This window comes from Cryptomeria japonica, chromosome 5 (assembly GCF_030272615.1).
Source record: "Cryptomeria japonica chromosome 5, Sugi_1.0, whole genome shotgun sequence".
In the NCBI taxonomy this organism is placed as follows: domain Eukaryota; kingdom Viridiplantae; phylum Streptophyta; class Pinopsida; order Cupressales; family Cupressaceae; genus Cryptomeria; species Cryptomeria japonica.
Genome location: NC_081409.1, coordinates 279,338,506 through 279,366,225, shown reverse-complemented (window position 1 = coordinate 279,366,225; position 27,720 = coordinate 279,338,506). Strand labels below are relative to the sequence as shown.

General features: G+C 40.0%; 1 protein-coding gene across 1 annotated transcript in view; it reads left to right on the top strand.

Moving 5' to 3' along the window:
* The window catches only part of LOC131039601 (uncharacterized), a 114,669-nt gene extending 101,792 nt beyond the window's left edge, over positions 1–12,877 (top strand). The window contains exon 9 of the mRNA XM_057972393.2: positions 12,696–12,877. Within this exon, the coding sequence (XP_057828376.2) occupies positions 12,696–12,877 (182 nt within the window). The remainder of the gene's footprint in view (positions 1–12,695) is intronic.
* Positions 12,878–27,720: the final 14,843 nt, after the last annotated feature.

Here is a 27,720-nt window from a genome sequence, read left to right as displayed (position 1 = left end):
GGTTGGTAGGAACGATGCTTTGATACCAATTGTAATGTCCCCTTTAGAATTACTCTAGATTGTGTGCTAGAATGATAGTTGCAATAAAGAAAGAGATGAGTTAGGGTTATATCTTTACAAAGTAAAATATTTCTTTTAAACAATATGAGCCTTGATTCAGATCTTGCAACCATAACCAAGGAAACACACACACACACACACACACACACAGACACACACACACACACACACACACACACACACACACACACACACACACACACACATATATATACTTTTTCAATTTTTAGGGTTAGATAATAGCTTGTAATAATCTTAGATCAATATATGGGCAATATCTATCTCATTCCCTACTATTCATTCACATTAGAAGTTGGAGGAAGAAGCATGATAGGTTTACCTAAAGCCATCCCTACACTAAGCCCAAGAATGAGCACTTGCCCTCTTGGCCCCAATTACAGGCAAAATGGACATCCACTTGGGGTGGTCTACTTAGTGGGGTGCTTATTGTTGAACTTACTTTAGGTCTTAGAGGGTGGGGGAGGGGGAGGGGTGAATTAGTTCGGACCAAATACTTATTTTATTTCACAATCCACAGTCAATTTAACCTTATTCTTATCAACAACAAAGAAAGATAAAACAATGAATCACCATGCACAAGAGAACATTTAATTTACGTGGAAAATCCAAAGATTGAAAAACCATGGTGAGAGTCAACTCACAATATATTAAATGATTACAATTTTGTTTTAGGCTCATTGCCAGGGAAGCACATTGCTCCCTGAAGGACTTGTAGGCTAAGATGGACTATCCCAAGGCATGATACAAAGGACTTGTAGGTTGAGACGTAGTGCCTCAGGGAACGATACTAAACTTGCATAGGAGACTCTCTATTCCCTCACAAGGTACATGAATATATGAATTAGGAATGAATAGGCCTTTAATAACATTGCCTTTGGTAATCTCTAAGCATGAAGTTGTCCTTGAATCTTTGTCTCAAGCGACAAACTTCACAAGAATCATCACACACTTTCTTTGTCACAACTTTGCATCACTTACTCTTGCAAATGATCATATCATGTAAGCGCAACATATTATTGTTTCACACACTCATCCACGCCTTCAACACCAATTTGATCTTCTATATACCATCTTCTTTATTGCAAAATCTAATTAGGTCTGTTGAAACAAATGACAAACATAGGTCCTATCATAGTGGCCACCAAAATATAATTGTGGTGAAAGCAATCAAATCCAAGAGATGGAGGACCTAAAATCATCATATCACTTCCTTCTAAATAGTTCAGAACAATTCATGTGCTATCGCACATCCTCCAAGGTCGACAACAAGGTAACGTGTAGATATAACAAGCAACACATCACTAGTTGGCCCAAAACATGTCTTTTGATGAACAACCCTAATGCAGATCCTGACATGCCAAGGTAGGAGCCAAAAATAATGCAATGCACTCTACAAGGCAAGTTGAGACACCAAAGGATTCTTTGCAGGTTGAAGAGCAACTCTTGTTGGCCAGACTAGAGCTGTTACCTTGAAACACACATTCTAGTCACAATGTACCATCAACCAAACCATCTAGCATCATGTGAAGCATACTAGGACGTTCCTTGAACATCCAAAAACATTTTCAGATCCTTCCTTCATCTATCCATAACAAGATCATATTTGCACAATGCAACTAAGACTAAACACTTCATTCCTAAGAGCCAGTTAAACACAAAACACCATTATCACTACTTGTGGACAACACCAACACCTGAAAAATGGATTGAGATACATAGATGTTATAAACATGTCCTCCAAGCCGCAATACTTGAAACATCAATATTGAGAATTTCAGAACATTTTCTAGACCAATTCTTTTAGAGAACCGAACTGTCAGGCAATTGCAATCACCAACCATATTAGTTGTGACACCAAGGACTTGAAAAGATAGGATTGCAATGTACACATAGCATAAAAATTATATCAAAGTCCGCAAGACCATCTCATCAAATGTAGAGGAATGCATAACATTCTTTCAGACACACATCAATAGATACTTTTGCACCAACTTGCTTTACGAAATTTCCCTGGACCAAAGTGTCCCAAAAACATTACCATTTTAGTCACTACAATATCTTCATTCTTTTGTGATGCATCTAATCCTCATCTTAATATTCTCATCATGCTATCTTTGCCATTAGCCATATTGTCAATATCATCAATTGTATCAACATATTGAGTGTAGACATCAGATACCAAGATTGTGGACATCCATTAACCATCTACAACCAATAACAATATGTTCTTTACATTAATCCTTATATTAGTTATGCAAGACACAATGACAACAACTAACAATCAATTGCCAACGATCTCCTTATATACTAACAAACATGAGCATACAACTCCATCATTGCTTCCTAAACAACTACAATAGTTCTGTATCCAACAAAACACCATATTGTCAATGACAACAACAATCATATATTGTCATACATTAGGTTGACGACAATGACAACACATATTGCCAAGACTTGTACTTGCTTTCCCTATCCATGCCTCATCCCCTAAGGTTAATAATCAATCATTGTAGAGTCAGAGAGGTGATTGTAATAGGGGGGCTCTTAATTGTCCTATCTAAGCCCAAGAGCGGATCTTTGCCTTCTTGGTCCCAATGGACATCCACTTGGGGTGGCCTACTTAGATGATGATCTCATACTCACCCCTCTTCCTTACACCTCCTTCCTTCCCTACATTATGGGGTTTTACAAATAGATTCATTAACAAACATATGCATTTAATATCCAATCATACATACATACATACATGCATGTGTGCATGCATACATACATACATACATACATACATGCATGTGTGCATGCATACATACATACATACATATAAGAAATAAACGTTGACAAATAATACATTAGCTAAATATATACCACAAGAGCAACTATTAAGATTATTAGATGCTTGTTATAACAGTCTTGGAATGGATAGAGGTCTGCTGCTTTGACACGTTTGCTCTAGCTGTCCCTTGTCTTCATGTCTTTTGACCTTTCACTAATCTTGGGTATTTGCTCCCCTTAGAATTAGTCCTTCTTTAACTAGACTCCTTTGATTTTGTTAATGCTTCATCCTCTTGTTGTGTAATGGATTGTTTGTTAATTGCTGATGTAGATGGCTGGTTGGAAAATCGTGAAGTCTTGGATCAAGACAATTTTTCCCTTAGTGTTGTGTTTGCTTGTCTATGGTAAGGTTGTAACAAATAACCTAGCCATAGATACGATTGAAACAATGAAAGATGGAAAAATCTAATATTATTTAATGTGATGTTGTTCACTAATGAAAATTTGTCTCCTAATCTAAAACATGCCTTTAAAGAGGTGAATGACCCCCAACCAAGAGTCATCTGTTGTGACAATAAAATCAGAGTTCTTTTGGAATGTATATTTAGTGATTCAATTGAAAAAAGTAAGAGGCAAAAACAAGAGTTTTTAAGTGATTGCAAAGAAATATTAGGAATTGATTCCTTTGGGATAGGATGGCAAAAGACAAAGGTAGCTCAACATGAGAATGGTGAGACAACAAAAGTGTGATACAAAAGTTAAAGAGGGTTGAAGGTGAAGACACATACAAACTCAAAGTTAGAAGATAGAAGCCCACAAAAAAGTGAAGAAGAACTTTCATATAACAATGGCAAATCAGAGGAGCTTATCATGAGCTTATCACTATATGGAGAACAAAAGAATGAAAATACAAATCTTTGAAAAATATACTGCATATGTATTTGAACATATATATGTCTTAGAGTTTGTAGGAGAAAAAAAAGGAACCTAAAGCAACCGAACGAAACAATATGATTTTATAGGGAACACTTAGGAAGGAAGCTCTGAAGTGGTACATCAAAAAGTGTGTGCAACGTGATAAAGAATTGTAAGGGATCAAAGAACTCTCTAATTTTGAATTTTTGGAAGCTCCATCCAAAATTCTACGCAAGATAAGAGAGAGGTTGGAAGAAGTTGAAACCATCAAGGAATATGATAACAAATTGAAGGAGGTAGTGAGAGAGATAGATAAAACAATTGGTAAGAACAAAGGATTGAAAGCTTGTAGCTAACCAAAATTTAGAATTGCATTAGATGGTATGATTTTTGGAACTTACTTAAGTGTGGTAGAACTGACTTATAGAGTAGAAGCCCAAGCTTGGAAAAGAAAGTACAAAGAAGTAAAAAACAAATAAATGGATATAATGAGAATGAAACTGGAACAATTAAAATCAAACAAGATATATTAGCAAAAGGTGAAAATAGACAAGCACCATCACCAACCCAAAGAAATAAAATTTGTTGCATTTTCTATTCTAATAAAGGACACGTGAAGAACAAATTCGAAGTAATAAGGGTGAAAAGAGAGTTGTGACACTTAGAGTAGACATACAACTAGGCTCTTATAGGTTGAAAAGTGCGTATCATAGAATGCTAGGTGAATGGGATGAACATGAGATTGATGATCGCCCATTCCCTTTTGTGTTGCATGAGAGATGAAGAACAAGAACCTTGGTGAACCACTACAATGAAGGTAATGAACTTATTCATAAGGGAATGACGAGCAAAAGGACTAAGAAAAATAGCATTGGTCTTGATATAAACACTCACATGAAACAAATCAATGCAACACAACACACACCACTGCAAGTCATAAGTGAACAATCCTCTATTTGTTTGTAATGTCCCCACTTTGAAATAGGATTGAATAATATATAATAATAATAAAATTAAAATACAAAAGACTAAAACAATAACATTTAAATTAAAATATAAAATTAAATATAATTAAAATTTAACTAAGTTAATGAATGGTCAAAAGGCATAAAATGAAAAGTTGTGACTCCCTCTAACATGAGATATAAAAGGGGAAAGAGAACCTCATTTCAGAGGGGGGAGCCCGTGGAGAAAGGAAAGAAGAGAGCATGTGAATCAAGGAAGAGTCAATGGAAGGAGGGAATAGGAAATAAGGAAGGAACAACTCTTCCAAAGGAGGGTAGAGATTGTGAAAGGTTGTGACTCTTTCAAAGGGTGGGGATTGTGAAAGGTTATGACTCTTTTGAAGGGTGGTGACCCAATTCTAATGAAGGGTGGTGACCCAAGTCTTATGAAAGGTGATGACCCTTTTACCCATGAAGTATAAAAGAGATTGTTCTAATTATTCAATGATCACTTATCAAGCATTATTCTAATCTTTCAAATCAAGCAACAATCAATCAACAAATCATTCTATCAAATTAGCATACATTCAAACCAACCTTCATTACATTATTACTCACCACTACCTCAAATCATACAATCAAAGGAAATCATTATGATCCATTTTCAATCAAACAATTATTCATTAATTACTCAACAATCGAAGGTTGGATTGAAAGGCTACAACGATATTAACTCCAGTTGTGTGATTACCCATTCTTCTTGGTGGTATGATGCATAGTAATCATGTTTATATCTGGACTTTCCAAAATTAATATATTGGAGCTTATAAATATTCCAATTGCACATCATTATATATATCTACTTCTGCATATTTATGTTAAATTATATGTTGTTGATAATGTTGTTTATGCATGTTTTGAGCATGGATATGATTATGGACATTATGTGCTCGACTGAGACTTTAATACACACCACACACGCGCACGCACACACACACAATCATGGTTCATGGTAAGAGAAGGGTCTAAATATTGAAATAAACAAAAATATAATTATAATAATAATAAAGAACCTATATATTTGTGTATGTGTATGTATTTATGCATATATACACACAACACGTATGTATGCGCGCGCGCGTGTGTGTGCATGCGTGCGTGGGCGCTCGCGTATATATAGGATAATTGTAAGAGAAGGAAGGGATCCTAAATAGGGGAACGGTGTTGGGGTCATCCCTAAGCATGTCACCTTATATGTATGCCTGAGTCCACATGAGACCAAAGGGGGGTGAAGGTGCTTTGCCTTTGGGCTTAGGAGGGTTATACTTAGGACACCCTATTGGGGTAAATCTTTGTCCTCTCTACCATGGTGATGGATGGAATCATATGAGTGGGAGAAGGTAGCTTGATTGAGGGGGAATAGTTGTGAAGACACCCTACCAAATTATCGATCCATGGCTTGTTTGGGGGGAACGATTGTAAAGACACCCTATCAAGTTACCTATTCGTGGTTTGATTGAGCGGGAATGGCTGTAAATACACCCTATCTAGTTATCCATCCATGGCTAGATTGAGGGGGAACGGATTGTAAACACACCCTATCAAGTTACCTAATTGTGACTTGATTGAGGGGGAATGGTTGTAAAGACATCCTATCAAGTTACCTATTCGTGGCTTGATTGATGGGGAACAGTAATAACGACACCCTATCAAGTTACCCATCCATGGCTTGATTGAGGGGGAACGGTTGTAAGGACACCCTATTAAGTTACCTATTCGTGGGTTAATTGAGGTGGAATGGTTGTAAAGACACCCTATCAAGTTACCCATCCTAGCTTGCTATGATTGGGGTTCCTTAGTTAGTTAAGTAAACTTGTAATCAATTAGTAAGTTATAGTCTATGATCTTGATCTGTACATTTACAATTGTTTGTAATTGTAAGTTGCCTTATGTTTCATCATAGTTAGTTGTTTGTAATTATTATTCACTTATATAATATGATTTGTAGGTTATTTTCTAACTTGTTTCCAAGTTTTCCCTTTTAAGAAGATAATGGTACTCCCGCTCTAACCCTCCCTTATTGGTTGCGAATTGTAATCTAGGGCAAACTAGGACATTTTACAAAAGGGGACATTACACTGTTATGCTCCTAATGAGAATATGAGTTTTTACAATAATTGCAAAGGACATAATAGAGGTAGAGCTCATGAGAAGTGGAGATTAGATGGGGCTACATGTTACTGATGCAGCTAGATAACCATTATGCAAATGAATGCTAAGAAGAAAAGAAGAAAACTTGCGGGTTTTACATAAACACTAATCATTATTTATTCAATTGCAAATGGTTAGAACATTATTTTTTAGAATGCACCACCACAAACAAAAAGTGAAGAATTATTTGGACCCGACACCCTAAAAGGAGGAAAGGTGATAATAAGAGTACCCAAACAAATCTCTCAAGGCACTAAGTGGTGTATAAAAAATGTAGATGATAAAGAAGAAAAAAGCCATTCAATCTTAACATAAGAACAATTAGAAGGGGAATGCTTGGAAAGGAAAGATGAGTTTGAAAAGGAACACATAATTTATTATGTTAAGAAAAACAAATTTGTTCTAGTTAATAGAGAAGGAATAGACATCACAAAAGAAAAACTAATGGTGAACTATATCGAATAGGAAGAAGAAGATGGATATTCACAAGTGGACAAAAACATGACTTGATAATTGAGGACACTAAAATGATTATTATGGAAGAAAACAAGAAAAAAGATTAGTATAATTCCTACATGTATAATGCTTGGATTAATATAGTGGCAATAATAGTAGCAAGAAGTGGTTAGTTTGATACAAATAGTGATGATGTTCTAGAAGCTTATGAGTTTGAAGAGTTAGATAGAAGGATAAAGAAGGTTCCTAGCACATGAAAGCTACAAAGGAGGATGCTAGGAGGTAACACAAATGTAAAGAATTCACTATACTTTAAAACATGGAGAGCATTTGATATAAGGATTCATAAAATTAGAAGGTATAATATACATGTCTAAGGCAAATGTGAAGGTCAATGACACCACCACCAAAGATGAAAACCTACCACAAATAAACATATAACACAACATAAATAAGAGAATATTGAGTATAAGGAAGATTGAGAAAAACATATTGGAAGATACAACAAATTGTTGGCATTTTGTTGTCAGTGATGTCAATTGGTATAGAAGGACAACCAAGTGAGTAGTTGCCAACCGACAAGTTTATGACCAGTGTACAAGAAGGATGAGCAAGATGTTGAGCTATTAATTGTGATGAAGAGGCGAAGTATTATCTAAATCACATCAACACAAAAGGAGAAGGGTGTACAAGTCATCGATACACTATGTGGATGCAGAGACTGACAGTGAATGCGCCCCAACTGGATCACATGTGCCTGTTTGAAGATATGTTGCACAAACAGGGAAGCCACATGAGTGCATTGCAGGATGTAGATGACAAGGATCCACTCCTACTAGTAAGTGGAGCTTATCTCCTATTATGCAAAGTATGCATCTTAGTTCTGTGAGATAAGACATAAGTAGAAGGCAGGTGATTGAAGGCTCACACCGGATTTACCAGTGAAACAAAAGGATGCCTGAGGTGCATGTAATCGGAGATGTGTACTGGATCAGAAAGGGTTGGCATATTGTGCCACCGAGACAAAAAAGGAAAAGTAAAGAAGTGATGGGTTTGTCACCTTGACAAACCGGCGGAGATGATGTCTGGTTTGATGATGAAGGCGGCAAAGTGGAGCAACGATAGATAGAGAGTGCAACCGGCATGCAGATGCCTCAAATGGAAACAGTTGAAGGTTGATGACATGGTGTCATCAAGGTGCCTACCGATAATTATGAGAACCGGTAAGAGAGCAAAGAGGCTAAGTGATGTGCTCCTACCTGATGAGAATGAGCATGCTATGGATAGGCATGTCTGGCGACCGATTAAGGTGTTCCATCGACAGATCAACAAAGTGCAGACCTGATGGTTAACCGATAAAGTGTGAGATATCAACAGGGTTTGTGAACTGGTAGATGAATCCGGTTGTGTGGTTGGTCGGTGATCTTGTTTGGACCGACATAGAAGACTTAGCAAAGTTGAATTCCGACAAAGGGGCCACACGGAGGTGATGTGGCATGCATGCACAACTCGGTGTGATGTGTCGGTGAGGTCGTTGGCGATTGGTCCAACATTTATGGCCACTGCAAGGCTCGAGGAAGAAAAGTAGAGGATTGCGGCTCAAGATAAAGGAAACAACAGAGATCCAAAAAAGACTGATCTTGTAGATTGAAGAGGATGAAGGAAACCACATCACTCACGTGATCGATCAGACAAAAGGCCAAAAAACATGCTATAGATGGCTAAAGAGAGAAGACGTGTTTCGTAGGGTTGACAGATGGGCGATGCTCATTGATTGAGTGCTGAACATCGATCAAGGACATGATATTAGATTGGATTTGATATGTCACGATGATCAGAGATTAGATCAGATGTAGATTCAGTGTATGGCGAAAACCCTAACCGTGCCAATGTTCAAACTCATGTCTTGGCGGGAAAATCTGGCTATAAGTATGCGAGCCAAATATATTGTTTGTGCTGTTGAACGATAGAGTGTTGCTGTTGCATGAGAGACCAAATCAGTCAAGTACTCAACGAGAATCAGAAAAGAGACTGAGTGTGTGAGTGACAAACGGGTTGAAGAGTGCAACTGACAACAGTGAGGGAACTGTTAGACAAGAGTTGCAGAAGATTGCAAAGAAGGCAAGCTAAGGACCGACATGTATCAGATGGTAGATATCTAACTAAGTTACCAAGATCGGTGGTGGATAGCAGCTGTGTGGCAGAAAGAAAAGAGAACCGATAGAAAGAAGAACCGACAGAGAAGGAGAAGAGGGTGGACAAACAAGAGTGCAACAGAGAGTAAGGTTGCAGAAGTGTGAGGGTTAGCAGAGAACCGACAGTAAACTGGATAGAAGATCCCCTAGAGAGATTTATAGAAGTGTTGCAAAATCCATTTGTAACAAGGTTATTAATTTGTAAATGATTATGTTGTGTAATCACTAAGTTGTAGCTCGGTGCAGGGGTTGTAGCTCCTTGGGTTGGTGCCCTAAATCAGGGGTTGGTGCTCCTTGGGTTGGTGCCCTAAACATTGTAATCAGAGATTCATTGTGAGACTGGATTGGAGCATTAGACTCCAACAACATTTCTCATCGAGGTTTTTCCCATCTTGGGTTTTCTTCGTATAAGCTGGTGTTATGTGATGTCTTCTTTATATGTGAGTGCTTTTGATTTAGTCTCCTCTCTAACAGGTAAGTTAGTTTTCTGTTAGATCTGATAACTGGTATACACACATTGGATAGTGATGCCCTCCTAAATGGCACAAGGTTAGTCTAAGATCAAAGAACACAAAAACATACAAAACATTAGTGTTAGTCAATCTAAAACTAAACATATGAAGGCATACCAAAAGAGACACAAAGAGACATGCTAATATATCTAATAAGTAAAACAAAGATCATGAGACATCTCCAACTGCCTCTTAGCATGGCCTTAGCTTCTTCTCCCTTGTTCCTCTCCTCTCCAAGTTCCAAAATAGTGTAGCTCTCAGCAGCTTTTTGCACTATGGATGCTTATGGAGGATTGAGATTTGTAGTATAGCTCCAAATATGAAATAAAAAACTATTTTTATGTTAAAATGATATATTTTAACCAAAAAGACAAGATTTAGTTATGCTATGCTAAATGCTCTCTAAAATGTCTATAGCCTAAATGCATACAAGTTTTCAGGATCTGGATTATGAAGGAATGGGCTCTATTTATAGGAAAAATGGAGCAATGGATGGCCAGGATTGAAAGGTTTAATCAAGGGTCAAGCTTGAAAGTTGGGGATCCATGTGCACAATTGGCACCAATGAAATGGTGACAAGTGTCAACATAAGATTGGGTTGAGAGAAGAGGTTGGAGGCATTAAATACCTGAGGAGACCTCATGGTTATCTAGAAGGTAAGGGTCAAGCCTAAATTAAGATTACCCACTGGATTAGGAGTTAATGGAAGGATAAACCTTTGTGCAAATGATTAAGAGATAATCATGGTCAAAGCATTAAAGGCTTGATGAGACCCTTGGGTTGGGTAGAGGTTGAGTCAAAACAAATGTTTTAACCATGTGGGAGGGTTTGAGGTAACCATTAATGGTTATTGGAGACTTTGGGGATTAAGTGGTTGAAGGTTGAAAGCCTTCAATGGTTATCAAAGACTTTGAGACATTTAGTGGTTGAAGGTTGAAAGCCTTTAATGGTTATCAAAGACTTTTAGGCTTTGAGAAGTGACTCCATTTTGCTTAGGAATGTGACAATAATTTGGGGATGGATTAGGCTAATTAGGAAGGGGTTAGAAGAATCTAGAAGGGGATTAGATTTTGCAAGTGGATTTGGTGGGTGAGGGAAAATAGGATTTTATTTAAAATAAAAATTCATTTATTTCAAAATGTGTGCAAGTTGCATTTGTAGGAAAATGCAAGTGGAGTGGGGGATAATGATTTAAATAAATGTTTTATTTAATTTATTTAAAAGAGGAAAAGGGGGATTTAATTAAATAAATTGATTTTATTTATTTAATTGATTTGTATTTGGTTTAATGAATTAATTAAAATAAATTGAATAATTTATTTAATTAATAGAAGAATGTTTGGGGATAAATTAATTAAATATTAATTTAATTAATTGATGGCTAGTGGATTTTTAATCAAATAAATACGAAATATTCATTTAATTAAAATGGACAGATTTATGTGACTACATTTGCCCCTCTTTGAGACGGTGCGGTTTATCGCATTGTTTCAAAGAAAAAAAATAGGTGTGGAGAAATGCCCCATAAAATGTAAATTTAATGGGTGGTATGCCCCCTCGAGAGATGGGCCGAAAAATTTCGAAAAATCGGGCGATCTCTCGAAAAAGAACGAAAATTGGCAGGGTGGTAGAAGAGAAGAAGTTAGGCATACGGGTGAAAAATAGAAGAAAACGGGAGAAACATAGAGAAATGGGGGGGCTCGGGAAGTTCACGGGGACCACGGCGATGAGCGGGGTGAAGTTACGGGGACGATGAGGGGTATAAATGGGGTGAAAGGGGTGAAAACAAGACCATTTGTGACCGCGACCAGTTGAAAACGAGAGCTCTGATAGTGACATGTGGAGGAGCAAGGAGGAGCTACTATGCCGATTCCGATCACCGAGCACAGATTCGAGCGAGTCCGACGGTTCCAGCGCCCAGCTGACTATGGACCAGCGGTACGCAAATTCGAAAACTTACTTTTTATGCATTTTTGATAGGTTTTTAGCTGAGTCCAAGTCAAGTCGGAGCAAGAGCGCTGGAACGATGGTTTTAGCGCTTTTGCCCCATGAATTAGCGCTATTGTGCCGCAATAGCGCTATTGTGGTATGGTTTGAGCGCTTTTGTATGCATTAGCGCTAATGTAGGCAAGTTTTAGTGCTATAGACTAAGTAGCGCTATGGTAGGGTTAATTAAGCGCTATTGATGTGTAATAGCGCTATTGGATAGCGGGTTTAGCGCTTTTGTTTTTTAGCGCTTTTGTAGAGCTTTTTGAGCGCTTTTGATAGGGTTGTAGCGCTATTGTGGAAAATAGCGCTTTTGTAGATAAAATAGCGCTTTTGCCTTAGGATAACAAGATGCCCCAGTTTTGGACAAAATAAATCTCCTGATGCCGAATGATTGATGGATGGCGAGGTGAAGTGGGAGTTGTTTTGAACCATAGCAGCTCGATGAGACTTAGGTCATTTGTTAGGATAAATGCCTGTTGAAGTCTAGGTGGCCACGATTGCTTACCTGTTGAGACCCGAAGATACCTGATCAAAGTATCTGATGATAGTCTAGGTTTAAACTTAAGAAAGTTTGATAACAAAACAACTGATAGTGATTGATGAATGTCTATGTGCAGGAGGATCTGCGCGTGTTGCAGTTACGCGAGCACCATCCTGCGACACAGGGGTTGCGGGACCGATTGACGCAGGCAGAGATAGACTGTATTGCAGCTACTGGCCTCTACGAGGTGATGCACATGCCCGTGATTCGGATGAATCACGGCCTGATTACAGCCTTGGCAGAGTGATGGCACAGTGAGACGTGCACGTTTCATCTAGCCCAGGGAGAGATGATTGTGACGTTAGAGGACGTGTGGCGTATCCTTCGGATTCCGATTCGAGGAGAGCTGGTCACATACGATAGATCCTGGGGGACTGTTTCATGTCAGAGGATTTTTGATGAGGATGTATACATTGACGATGGCTCGATTGCATGGAAGGATATAGCGGCACTATATGAGCCCCTTCCAGCAGTGTTGTCAGGGATTGTGGGAGGACTGCTGTGTCCAGACAGGCGATTACATGGATTGGCGGTGGGATGGGGACAGGTGATAGAGATGATGATGACTGAGGGGACTCGATTTGCATGGGGGCCGTGCGTGCTGGCGCACATGTATCAGGAGCTCCACGAGGTAGTGTACCGAGGGAGGGGTTCTCTTGCAGTGGGCATGACGCTGCTACATGTGTGGGCATGGGAGCACCTACCAGTGACTCGACCAGTGAGTCTCAGATTCCGAGCTGTGGACCAGCCATACATGTTTATGTACAGTGGCATGATGAGTCAGCCCCACTTGGGGAAGGTAGAGTGGTGGCGGCGGGCATTGGATGACTTATATGCAGTGATATGGCGGCCATACTTGGAGTGTGAGCCATGGGAGGATGATGCAGAGGCACTACCTTATGTCTTCATGACCCGATTCCTCATTGGGAGGACCTCTTATCATGTAGAGAGACAGGTGCCGGGACGAGTGATGAGGCAGTTCAGACGGCAGCAGGGACTGCCGAGCGGATCAAGGGAGTATGCACGAGTGATTCGGGAGCGGTATGCATGGGGTCCAGTGCTACCGTATGATCAGGCACTGGCAGAGTTTCGGACACTGCAGGCGAGGCCATGGGACCTACGACCGAGGGTCGTTGATGCAGGGGTGACAGAGGAGTATACACAGTATTGAGCGACACACCCGATCCGACGGATATCAGACCCGGCAGAGCCGATCCCAGCATTTGAGGATGAGAGGGGACGGAGACAGAGAGCAGGAGGCCGAGGAGGTGGAGGAGGTTTGGGGATGCCGAGGCAGCGGAGAGGGAGAGGTGGACTACCTCTTCAGATATCACAGGGACCTTTGATGCAGGGAGGAGTGAGTGGGAAGGGGATGGAGAGAGAGATCCCGATGGATACATGTGCAGGAGAGGATGGTGCAGGGGAGGGACCTAGTGGAGGGGGTGAGACAGGTGCTGCAGCCATGGACATGGGGGAGGGAGCTACTGGGGATCTGCGGGATCATTTGATAGGTTATTTGCAGACCCGGGTGGAGAGATTAGAGGAGGAGATAGCAGCTAGGGATGTGCAGCTATTTGCACGTGAGTCAGAGCTGACAGTGGTGCTGCGGGAGAGAGATACTGCGGTGGAGAGATTGGCGGAGCTGCAGGAGAGAGTCCGAGCGGGAGTAGGAGCACAGGGTCCTATAGGGGAGATTATGAGGCAGTTTGGGCGAGCACAGGCTGAGATAGAGTACTGGCGAGGTTTATATGAGCAGGTGGTGCCACTTAGTCAGCGAGCTCTCAGTTATACCCAGATGCGGCAGACGAGATCCGAGCGATCACAGAGGATGCAGAGCAGTGGGGGAGTGATGGGTCCTTGGAGGCGGGATAGATCAGGAGATGCAGGAGGGAGTGGGGGTTCGATGAGGCCTCCACGGAGAGATGGATCAGGTGGGGCAGGTACCAGCGGTGGAGCAGGTAGGGGTGGTGGTGGTGGTACAGCATCTGGCCAGAGCGGCATTTGAGAGAGCATTTTTTTGCATATATGTATTGTATCATTGTCTATTTTTGGACTGTATCTTGGATGGCTCTTGGCAGCCGATTTTGTAGACTTCATTGTACTCTGATATTTGAGTTGATATATATGAGGAGATCCCATATTTGTGATGATTATGCATGTGATGATGTATGGATGTTTATGCATGATTATGTTTGCTTGCGTAGATGGATATGTGTACATGTATGCATTTGATGAGATGTTTCTTTTATGCATGTTTTTATGATGATTTATGATGTTGTATACTGACATATGAATGCAGGTTTATATGTGTATGATGTATTTGAATTTTGATGTAATGCTTTATGTATGGAAGCCATGATGAGGATATATGCTTATGCTTGATGCATGAACAAGATTTTTGATGTTTCCTATTGCAATGTAATGATGAGATGATTTATGTGACGATGTTTGAATGAATGATGTTATGTATGAATATGCATCTAGATGTGTTTTAGATGAATGTAATATGGAGAAACAGAATGTAAAGTACAAATGTTTATATGATGATGCCTAAATGAACGCAGATGGATAAACAAATGTAAAGTACAAATGTTTATATGATAATGTGTAGAATGAATGCATACGGATAAACAAATGTAAAGTACAAATGTTTATATGATAATGTGTTTTAAATGAATGCATACGTAAAATGGATATATGAGATGGTATGAACCAATGTTTTGTAAACAAATGGTCTTATGAATCTAAAATGCATTAAATATGAAAGTGGGATGATACTATAACTAATATTTGTAATAACTGTACCTTAATACAATTAAAAAGAGGATAATGAATGCGATGTGAAATGAATCCTAAAATGAGCATAATAAGATACTTAGTAATGAATGAATGCATCTTTTAACTATAAAGAAATGAATGCAAATGATAAATGATGAAAAGTTTTTAATAAAATAATAATAGATAATTTACACTGGATGAAATGCCTAGTAAATGATTTAAAACAACCAAAGACAATTTGATCCCATGAATGAATCTAATTATTTATGATTGATGCAATGATGAAAATGATTTTGTTAATGAAAACTAATGTCAATAATGAACTATATGCAATGTTTAAGTTTAAAAATGACATGAATGGTCGCAATGCAAGATGCACCTAAATGCAATGATGATATGACCATGAGGAATGCAAGGTTTTTAAGACTTTGCATGATGCATTAATGATGTATCAGAGTACTCGGTCGTGATTTGTATCCAAGACCAGCTTTTATTAGTCATTCATGTAAAAGCCTACATATGAATGAATGAATGGATGGGTGAGATGCAACGGAATGCAAGATAGAAACAGATGAGGTGAAATGACGATCCATAGTGCTCTATTTTCATCATTGAGCTTTAAAATGTTGGAAGAGAATACAAGCAACTTGACATAATGATTCAAGATGACCTAAGTATTCCTTTCATGGATTTTATATAGCAAGTTAATACAAGCAACTTGATATAATGGATCAAGTTGACCTGAGTATTGCTTGCGGAACAGACAAGGATTATCTCCTTTCATGCATGACTTGGATCGTCCTCCTTGATCTTAGGCTGATCATATCCTGAGACAAGTGCATACCATACTAAGAGATAACACCTTTATCCAGTTTGGATGAGGTAGGAGGAACCAAAGGGAGAGCATTGTACCTGCAAACAAACAGTATATACATAAAGAATAAAGAATATGGATCCTTGGTAATGGTTCATGCTCATATGGTCGAGGTATACGCTATAGTCAGCAAGCCGTAGTGATCTATGACTGCATTTTGCATAAGATCACGTAGCTTGGTGAACTTCCAACGTAGACACCATTAGTACATGCCCCAGAACTTCATCGGAATTAATGTGCAAGCGATATAAAACAATGCTGAAAAGATCCTGATACAGATAAACAAAGGATTGTACTCACAAATCAACCAAGTATTTGATAGCTTTAACATAATTTTTTTGTCAAAGAAAACGTCACTTTTTGTCTTTGTTTTGGTAAGGAAGGATACATCCTTGTTTAAAGACAGTTTGGATTGTTGATGTTGATTGTGTGGTTGATTGATAAGTGGTCATTGTGTGAGTACTGCGTTAATGTTGGTTTTGCATCTGCTCGAATGAATATGTACAAGGTGTTGCCATGTTTTTGTGTGATTTTTGATGGTTTTGCGATGTTTTTGGATTTTGATGAGACATTTTTGAATGTTTTTGGATTTTGATGAAACATTTTTGAATGTTTTTGGATTTTGATGAGACATTTTTGAATGTTTTTGGATTTTGATGAGACAATTTTGAATGTTTTTGGTATTTTGATGATTTGTTTGAATGAAGAACTTAATGAATCATAAGACAATGTAGAATCCACTTCCATCAATAGGTTAAAGGCATTGCCCCCAGTTTTAGACATGACTATGAAAAAGTGGGATGCAAGACGCATGAAGTATTTTTGTTGATTACAGATCAAACAACAAGCCATGGTTAGATGGATGGATGTGTGTATGAAGTAGGTGTGATTGCAACAAGTCTGAAAAACAATGGAGCCATAGCCTTTACGAGTGGCGCCTGTTTGCCAGGTTTTCACCACCGTACTTACCCAAGGTGCCACTGGAGTGGTTGTTCACCGTTTGGATGCATGATTTTTCTTTACTTTTTTGAATGTTTTTGTATTTTCTTCAGGACATTTTTCTGAATGTTTTTGGTATTTTCTGGTATGTAGGGGAGCCTGATGCTCTATACACCTTAGGTATAAAACCGTTTGAGGTGCATGTTGTTGATTGGATCTGCAAGCGGTTCTCCTTCTGATGTAGCCAACTGATATGCCCCGGACCCGAATACAGCAGTGACAACATATGGACCTAGCCAGTTTGATTCAAACTTGCCCTGATGTTCTCTGTTTGGTTGGTTGCGAGAATTCTCTCGAAGAACAAGATCACCTACCTCAAATGTACAAGGTCTAACTCGGTGATTGTAGCTTCTGCTCATGCGTTGCTGATAGGCTTTGAGGTGGTTGTATGCAGCTTGTCGCTTCTCATCAAGTAACTCTAAGTCCTGAAGATGTGAGACTCTGTAAGCTTCATCATCAATGAGATTATGCAAGGAAACCTGTAATGATGGTATCTCGACCTCAATAGGCAAGATAGCTTCTGCACCATAGACCAATGAATAAGGAGTTGCACCTGTAGGGGTTCGAATGCTAGTTCGATATGCCCATAGCGCTGGATTTAATTGAACATGCCAATCACGATCGGCATCATTGACTGTTTTCTTTAGGATCCTCAATATGTTTTTATTGGATGCTTCGACCTGACCATTGCCTTGTGGGTAATAGGGGGTGGAAAAGCGGTGTTGGATATGAAATTTCTCACAAAGCTCACAGACATCCTGATTTTTGAAAGGAAGACCGTTATCTGTGATGATGGACATGGGCACACCATACCGGCAGATGATGTAGTTGAGGATGAATGAGGCGATCTGCTTGCCGGTGACTTGGGTAAGTGGAACAGCTTCGATCCACTTTGTGAAATATTCGGTGGCGGTAATAATGAATTTATGGGCATTGGATGAAGATGGATGAATCTTACCCACAAGGTCGAGGCCCCATTGGCAGAAAGGCCATGGTGTCGTGATTGGTTGCAGTTCCTGAGCTGGTGCATGTATCAGGTCGCCATGAACTTGACATTTCTTGCATTTTCTGACAAAGTAGTAGGAATCCTTTTCCATAGATGGCCAATAATATCCATTGCGCAGGAGTTTCTTGGCTAGTGACGGACCACTTGAGTGAGTCCCACAAATTCCTTCATGTACCTCTTCCAAAGCCTTTGTTATCTCACCTTGTTCCAGACATCGAAGGAGAGTACCATCAAGACCGCGTCGGTATAGGGTTTTGGCAATGATGGTATATCGAGCAGTTTGGCGAATGAAGGTTTTTCGTTGGTTATTCGATTGGTTGGGAGGAAGGGTGTGATCACGGAGATAGGTGTAGAACTCACCGTACCATGGGGATTCAGAACAAACAAGGCGACATATCATTTCAGATTCGGGGATATCATAAGTGGGGATCCAAAGCTGTTCTACCAAGAACTCGTAGCGTGTTGAATTTTGTGGAAGATCTAGGAGAGATGCGATGGTAGCCATAGCGTCAGCAGCTCGATTCTGATCTCTTGGTATCTGCTCAAAAGTGATAGTAGTAAATGATGTCTTTAGACTGTCCACCATTTGCTTATATGGCATGAGTTTATCATCTTTGGTCTGATATTCATCAGTTGCTTGTCGAATGACTAGTTGGGAATCGCCATATACTTGCAGTTCTTGTAATTTCCATTGTACGGCTAACTTGAGTCCTGTGATCAAGGCCTCATATTCTGCTATGTTGTTTGTGCATGGAAATGTGAGCCTGTAAGACTTCGGGATGCTATCACCTTGAGGTGTGATAAACAGAATGCCTGCCCCCGAGCCGTGCCTAGTGTATGAACCATCAAAATATAGTTTCCATGGTTGTGTTGTTGTGATCATGAATATCTCCTCATCTGGAAAATTGGAAATAAGAGGATGATCGCCTGTGAGTGGTGCATCGGCCAACTGATCTGCAATAACCTGACCTTTGATAGCTTTACGGTCTACATACTCAATGTCAAATTCACTTAGAATCATCACCCATTTTGCCAAGCGGCCTGTCAATGCTGCTTTGTTAAGTAAATATTTGAGTGGATCAATCTTTGTGATGAGTTGTACCTTGTGTGTCAACAGATAGTGCCTCAATTTTGTGGCTGCTAAGATTACTGCTAGGCAAGCTCGCTCAATAGGTGTGTAATTGAGTTCATAGCCAACCAGTGTGCGAGAGATGTAGTATACAACACACTCTTTACCTTCTGCATTATATTGTGCCAGTAGCACACCCAGTGCTGTACTTGTTGCTGAGATATAAAGTAACAACGGTCTACTTGAATCTGGTGGCATCAACAAGGGTGGATTCATGAGATAGTCTTTAAGTGTCTGAAATGCTTGCTGGCATCGAGCATCCCATTGAAAGCGGATGTTCTTGTGTAGCAGATGTGTAAATGGGTGACACTTATCAGCCAATTGTGCAATGAATCTTCGGATGGATTGAAGCCGTCCTTGTAGTGTTCTTAGCTGACTGATATTCTTTGGAGGTGGCATGTCCATGATTGCCTTTACCTTTGCTGGATCGACCTCAATACCTTTGCTTGAGACAATGTATCCTAGAAGCTTCCCGGAGGTTACTCCAAAGACACATTTCTTTGGGTTGAGTCGAACATGGTATTGTTCCAGTCTATCAAAGATTTTATCTAAGATGTGAAGATGTCCTTCTCTAGTAAGTGATTTTGCTAGTAAATCATCCACATAATCTTCCATCATAGTATGCATCATGTCATGGAAGATGGTGGTCATTGCTCTTTGATAGGTCGCTCCTGCATTCTTTAGACCAAAAGGCATTACATTCCAGCAGTATGTGCCCCATGGACATGTGAAGGCTGTCTTATGTTGGTCCTCTGGTGCGATCTTTATTTGATTGTAGCCGGAGAAGCCATCCATGAGTGAAAGCATGGCATGTCCTGCTGTTAGATCCACTATGATGTCGATATTTGGAAGGGGGAAGTCATCCTTAGGACAGGCTTTATTCAGATCTCTGAAGTCTGTACAAATGCGGATGCCCCCTTTTGGTTTGCCGACTGACACAATGTTGGAGATCCATTCTGCATAATCAATTGGTCTAATGAAACCAACATCCAGGAGTTTCTTGAGTTCTGTTTTGACTAGCATGGCAATCTGAGGATGCATTTTACGAAGCTTTTGTTTGACAGGTTTGGCTCCTTTTGCTACTGTGAGATGATGCATAACTAAATCCAGATCAAGCCCAGGCATGTCTGCATATGACCATGCAAAGTTGATCTGACGCTGCTGGAAGAACTCTATGAATTGAGGTTGTTCCTCTGGAGTGAGAAGAGATGCCAGATGTATGATATGAGGGTTTTTAGGAGTCCCCACATTGTATTCTTTGGTTTCCTCGATAAGAATCATTGATCGTTCCTGTTGTGTACTATCAGAGAGAATGTCAAACCCTTCATCCTCAGGCGCCTCAGAGAGGTTTTCACTGTTGGATACGCTCTTTCTTTTTACTTTTGTCGGACCAAACAGTACCACAGTGTGGTTTTCACTGGAAGATCTATGTTTTATTGTTATATTTTTGCAGCTGAAAGGTTTGGCATCCGCCCCAAAGTATGCTGTGCTATTAAGTTCAATGGTGAATCCAGCTTTGTGATCCCCGCTTGGTAGATTATCCCGTAATTCCAAAAAGTCAATGATAGCCTCATCGTTTTGGAAGAGGTCAAGACATGGGGGATTTGGTTGGTTCCATTCAATGAGTTCAGGGTGGATAATGTGTTGGGAAAAATGGTGTCTCAACCTTGCATTTATGTGAGGTTACTATTTATAGTAAGTTTTCATTTGAGCACGAAATAGTGCGAAACTCTCCCTGAAGCTTCTGGTTGGCTAGATAAGCATTCCGGTAAAGTTTCGTCACAAGGTCACAGCTAGTTTTGAAGATATTAAAGTTTTCGTCTTGGAGGGGTGCAATAAAATATTTAAACTTAATTTTGGGGACTTTAGAGGCTCTGAAACGCCCTGAAAAGTGGCCGTAACCGGCGAAGCGGGTTACAAGGTGATAGAGCACTTCGCGAGCTTTTCGGCGCTTCAAACGGTTTGTCAATCGGACACCCGGTTCTCAAGTTATGGCCTCTAGAAGTTTGTACTCCTGAAATAAGAAAAAATAATTTGTATCGAATACATAAATGAGCTGTAAAAGGGAGCGACACGTGTTGATGTGTGCTTTAACATGTCATAGGGCATCTAGAAGGGAGATAAGGTCGGCTACACCTTATTGGGTGGTTTTAGCCCATGGTTTTGTAATACCGTTTGATGGTTTCTTGTATTGTATCTCCTATTTATGAGGTGTGTGAGATAGAGGTTGTGTGTAAGAGTCCTATGGCTATTGAGTTGCCTCTGAATCTCTGATTAGTGGTACTCCTGCGAAGAGCTTGCTCTGCAAGTATTTTGTAATCTGTTTTTGATTGCTGAATAAAATATTGAGCTGCTTTTGGAGGGTGGGGTTTTTCTCCCGAAAGGGTTTTCCCCACGTAAATCATTGTGTTGTGGTATGAATGCTATTATATCTATTTCTATTTTCTGTAACTGTTGTAATGATCTGAAAAAGTTTTGCATTACCCTCCTCTCAAGGTTAGTGTAGGAAGTTGTTTCCGCTACTTAACTTCCTTACATAATGGGCATTACTTCATCGATTAGGTTAAGTTCGTTAGAGGTATCAGTGAGGGTCAAGACAGTGTGGTGAAGGTCGTTGATGGTACTTTCCCTGTCAGAATCAGGTGTAGGATGAGACGTAGGGTCTGTGGAAGATGTTTCCAGCTTAGGAACCCAAGTGGTCTTTATCTGTGCTTCTCCGTAAACAGGGATGTCTTTGCGTGGTGGAGGTGGTGATGTGTCTTCCTCATCTGAAGTATTAAGCTGTACAGAATCAAATTCCCACTCATGTGAGTCGGTCTCTGAATCACTTTCCAACATCCGATTGCTATACCATACTGGGATGTCGCTGGAGTTGAATACTGCAGGCGTGATTGGTTTATGTACCTTTGTAGTGATCGATGCTACAGGAATTTTGATGGGGATTAAAGGATTTGTTACTGGAAGTATCGACAGTGTTGATTTAGTGGCTTCTGTTGGAACGGCTGGTGCCATAGATGCTGCTGCGGGTTCCAATATAGTTGCTGCTATGAATGGTTTTATTGATGTGATGACTGCTGTGGATGGGATTACTGGTTCGATTGGTGGTATGTTTGGCACTGGTGATGGTTGCGGTGGGGTTGTGAGCCTCGATGGGGCAGTGGCAATATTGATTGATGGTGCTTTGATTATGAAAGGTGTCCTCTTTGCAGTAGGTGGGCAAAATGGTTTGCTAGGTTTTCCTTTGAATCTGAGTTTAGGAAGGATCTCTTTTTCAAAGCCTAGGCCAGTATTACCTTTGGGCTTGAACTCTGGCAGCAGCAGTTCATGTCGTCCTTGTTTGTAGGATCCCAAAGCACTCTGACCATCATACCCCATTCTTTGCATAATGAGGAGGCCTTTACCATACTGTTCCGTAGGAAGTGTAACTTGCGGTTTGTCGGTGGTGATGGGATCTTTATAGATCCATTCCGCTAGGTCCTCATCTTGTGTCTCTTCCTCTTGACTCTTTCCAAGGATGAAAGGCGTTAAGGCACATGCAGGCGTGATTAGTGGTTGCTAGAGTAACTGCTGTGGTTTACCATGTGTTCTAGGAGAAGTGGGCATTTGTCCCACACAAAAGAGCTGACTCAAGTTGTATTCTCCAGGACCTTCCTCTGCGACTTTCATCTTAAGCTTTTCTTGCTTGGGTATAGGAGTGTTTGAACTGGCAAGAGAGGCGGGATTTACATATGATGTGGAGGAAATGGCTTCCCTATTATTAGGAACAGTAATCTCTGGTTGATGGCTGATATTTTGGCAAAATGCAAAAGGATTTGCATCGCCCAGGATTGTGATCTCTGCACCATTATGTGGGAACTTGATACATTGATGGTAGGTAGATGGAACGGCTTGCATGGCATGTATCCAAGGTCTCCCTAATAATAGATTATATGGCAGCGGAAGGTCCAGAACCTGACAAATGATGTGCTTTACCACAGGGCCCACTCGGATTGGTAGTACCACAGCTCCTTTGGATGAATGCTCTGCATCATCATAGGCCTTGATGGTGATCTTCTTGCGAGGATCCACTGATTCTATTGCATATCCCAATGCTGTGACCAACTATAGTGTACAAAATTTTTAGGCCTGCTCCATTATCTATCAAGACTCGCTTGATCCTGTGTTGGTTGATAAAGCCTTCAATGTGTAGCGAAGCATTATGAGGTTGTTGGAAAGAAGAGTTGTCACTTTCGGAAAAAGTGAGACAAGGTGATGACTTTAGATTTCCAACCATGGCTTGAAACTGGTCCGTATTAAGGTTTGCAGGGACTGACGCCTCTTGGAGTGCTTGATCCAAGATTGTTTTATGAGATGGTGATAGGCGTAATAGCTCTAAAATGGATATGAGCGCAGGCATTTTATCTAATTGTTCCACAAGATTATATTGCTTTGGGGCGGAGGTGGTGCCTTGTGGAGCTGCCTTGATGGTGACTTTGCCGCGACGCGTAACAACATTGCAATTGGAGGTGGGATTTTTGAAGGTTATAGTTGCAATTTGTTCACTGGCATCATATAGGTGATTTACAGTGTAGTTATACGCAGCCTGCGTATAATCAGTGGTATCAGTGCCTCGCCGGGAAGTGGAAGGACCCCTTTGATCTTGTGATGGAAGTGGATTCTTGAACATCAGATGATCATTATTTGTTGTTTTTGGGTCATGTCCTTCAATCTCAATTTCTCCTCGATCAATAAGATCTTGAATGAGATCTTTCAATCGGTGAGAATTACTTGTCTTGTGTCCTCTTCCTTGATGGAACTCACAGTGTTCAGTATCTCTCCACCATGCTGGTTTGACTTGAGGCTCATAATTCGATAACTTAGGTAGAGTGATCAAATTCTGAGAAATGAGTTGTCACATCACTGTTTCAATGGGTTCCCCTAAGGGAGTGTATGTGCGTTTTTGTTTTTGTGGACGAGGTCTTGGTTCATCATGAGATGTGATGCGACCTTGATTAGGAGGAACATTTGTGTTATTTTGAGGTGGAGGATTTTGTCCTGCAAATCGAACCACAGGTTGTGCATTTTGGATAGTTCGAGCATCCACAACCCCATCGTTGATGATATTCTTATTCTTGTTCCAGAAGTTTGGTTTATCACTATTGAAGCGCGGGCGAGGACCATTTTTGGGTTCATTAAAGATTTTGATGAGTCCTTTTTTGATGAGTGCCCGTTCACATTTTATACCCTTGGTGATCATATCGTTAAAAGAGTCTGTGTCTTTGACATCCAGGTGAAATTCCATTTCTTCGTTTAAGTTGGAAATGAAAATTTCCACTAGTTCTCATTCAGGTAACTGAAGAGAACGTCTGCTAGACATTTGGCGCCATCGTTGCAGAAATACTGAGAATAATTCACTTGGTTTTTGTTTGGTGTTGCATAGATCAGCCATGGTGATGTCGCGTTCAATATTATAAGAGTAATGAGATAGGAACTTCTGGATGAGTTCCTCAAATGTTCTAATGCCACCTGGTAGTCGGGAAAACCATGATGTAGTTGTTTCTCCCAAGCTTTGGGGAAAGAGGCGCATTAGGTATGTGTCTTCATATGCCACTTCAAGACAAGCGGAATGAAATTCTCTGACATGATCACAGGGATCTCCCTTTCCTCTAGATTTTTTGAATTTTGGTGTTTCGAACCCGCGTGGAAAGGGTGGCATATAAAGATTCCTATCAAAAGGATAGGGACAGATGTCATTAAGTGAGAATTGATTGGTCTTAACACCACTATGAAGTTGTTGGGCGAGATTCTCAACTTGTTGCCGCAACATCTCCATTTCATTTGGAGGAGGAGGTGGTGGATTACCTCGAGGAATGTTATATCTGATGTGATTTCTACCTCTTTCCTCCTCATGGCGACTTTGTCTTTCTGATGCTTGTCTTAATTGGGCAAGATCAAAGTCAGAGGGGAGTTTGACTCCTTCTTGAGCGAGTTTTAAGTAGTGAGCATCCGCATTGCTCCTAAGTATTTCATCAAACAATCTGTTAAAGTGAGGGTTATGCTGAACCCTTTCGATTGTTGAAGGAGTGGGAGTACTTGGGTTTTCATCATTTATATTTCCTCCATGTGCTTCTTGAAATTCATTGAGATTTTCGTCTTCTTCTTCCTCAATTTCTATTTCTCGTTGCCTTGACCGTGATCGGGTTTGAGCCATTTTGCTTGCAAGTTTTTGTTGAAGTTGATTGAAGATGATGATGAGTTGTCGATGAAATGAAAGATTGATGGTTGGTGGATTGTGTTGTATGTAGATCTCTAGCACTCTAAGGTAGATGTAACCGAAATTCTTTCTTTGAATTGCTTGTTTGTTTTGAGGAGTTTGGATGTGATAAGGTGTAGAGAAATCTGAGATGTGTTACAGATTTTGACTACCTAGTAATGAGAGGATTCACTCATGAACTAGTTTTACCCTGCGTAGATGTGTCTCTTAGGATGACCTTATCCTAGATGTAGAAACAATCTAAAAAGTGATGCGATGTGTTTGATTTCAAGCAATATCTAAAAGAGAATTTGGGACAAGAACCTCTTAATGTTTTGAGAGTTTTGGGATGGATTGATGATGAAGTGATGATGTATGAATGAGATGATGGATGTTTTGTTTTCAACTTAAATAAAAACTGTGTTACAAATGGAACAAACGCTACCTCTTCCCTTTCAGGCGTTGGTGGCACTTCTCGAGGTGTGTTGTAGGTGATACAGATGTTTGGGAAGAAGTTGGGATTAATCTTTCCTCCTTGATTTTTGTGATAACTCAGAGCTCTATATTGCATAAAAGCTCTATGATTCAATGATTCTAAATCAAACTCGTTTTTTTTATCTTGAAGGTATAGACGCATGCGATGTAGAAAGACTCTATGTGAGACAAAGATTTGTCTATTGAGATAGAAGAATTTCCTCCTTTTGATCAAAGCCTTTGAGCTTAATGGTCTTCTTTTCAAGGTAATATTCTGATGACGCTTCTTCTTTCGCAAGATGTGAAGAATGGTCATAAAATGTGATTCTTTGTTGTTTGCACTGTGTTTTTGGTATTTTTGTTTGTTTTTGAGAAATGTTGGATGAATACTGTGTTTTTTGTTTGGGATTGATTTTCTGATTTTTCTTTGACAAGAAAACAAAGCAAGCACACAAACACAAGAATGTTGCCTCAAAGGCACAAATGAGTATGGGTCTAGATCAACCCAATTCTTGGACTTGTTTTTGACCCTTCCTTTAGATGTATTTTAAGGTGTATTTCCAAAGCCTGAAGTCGGCTCAATTCGCACTAGGTCTGTAAAACGAACACACTTCAAACACTTTTTAGCCCTATGGTCAAATGGCCAGTTGTGATAAATTTAGCCCACATCTTGATATTTCTTCGACTTTGGTACTACATACCTTATGAATCCCGCCGTGGCAGGTAAGGATGTGATATACTAAGTCTTGCACGAGCATAACAAATAGATGATCCCTATGATGGGGGAGTCACCACTTTTATCAAGCCACAAGTGACCTTTCAAAAAGCTATGTTTCTACTCAAGGAAATATGTATGGTGAGTATCTTGGGAGCAAAACCTTCTATGCTCTTGCACTAAATTATACCTCAAATATCCTCAATCAATAGAACAGGTGGGCTACTACTTAAAGGTGTTTAGTCATGTTCGATGGCTTTGGACATAAGTTCATTCTGCAGTGACTCACTTAAGAGCCTTGTAACTGGTGGTGGGGCCCATTTGTCCTTTCGGCCAGTTACACTGTAGGAATAGCTATACCCAAGGCTACAGCTTTCGCTCTCACCTGATTTCTATAGCGGCTCGAAGGATTTACCGCTCGAGGTCGTTCCTAAGAGTATCGATCCCTTGGCAGGCCTCTCTTAAAAAGATAAAATTTGAGTGTTACTAACACTTTTCTCTTGCACCTAGGACCACGAGAGCCAAGGGAGAGGATAGTGTGTGTTAGAAGTAGGTCCACTCGACTGACTTTTGTGCACAAGCGTGCCAGATACATAAAACACTTGTTCTTTTTAATCCAGCATTTGCAAAGATGATTTAACTATTTGGAGATGTTGCTCCAACAGTCATGGTGTTCGTTTTAACTTCAAAGGCAATGAGTTTTGTAATCTAGAATTTGGAAATCCTGGTCAACTTAATGAAAAACACGTTTTGCTTGAAGGAAATTTTGTTTGCAAAAATCGAAACAAGTGGTTTTGTAAGTTTTTAACTGCACCAAAATTTGAAGTGTGGCTTGTGTTTTTTAGATTTGATGCAAGAAAATGGAATTGTTTGGTTTTAAGCACCAAATAAAGT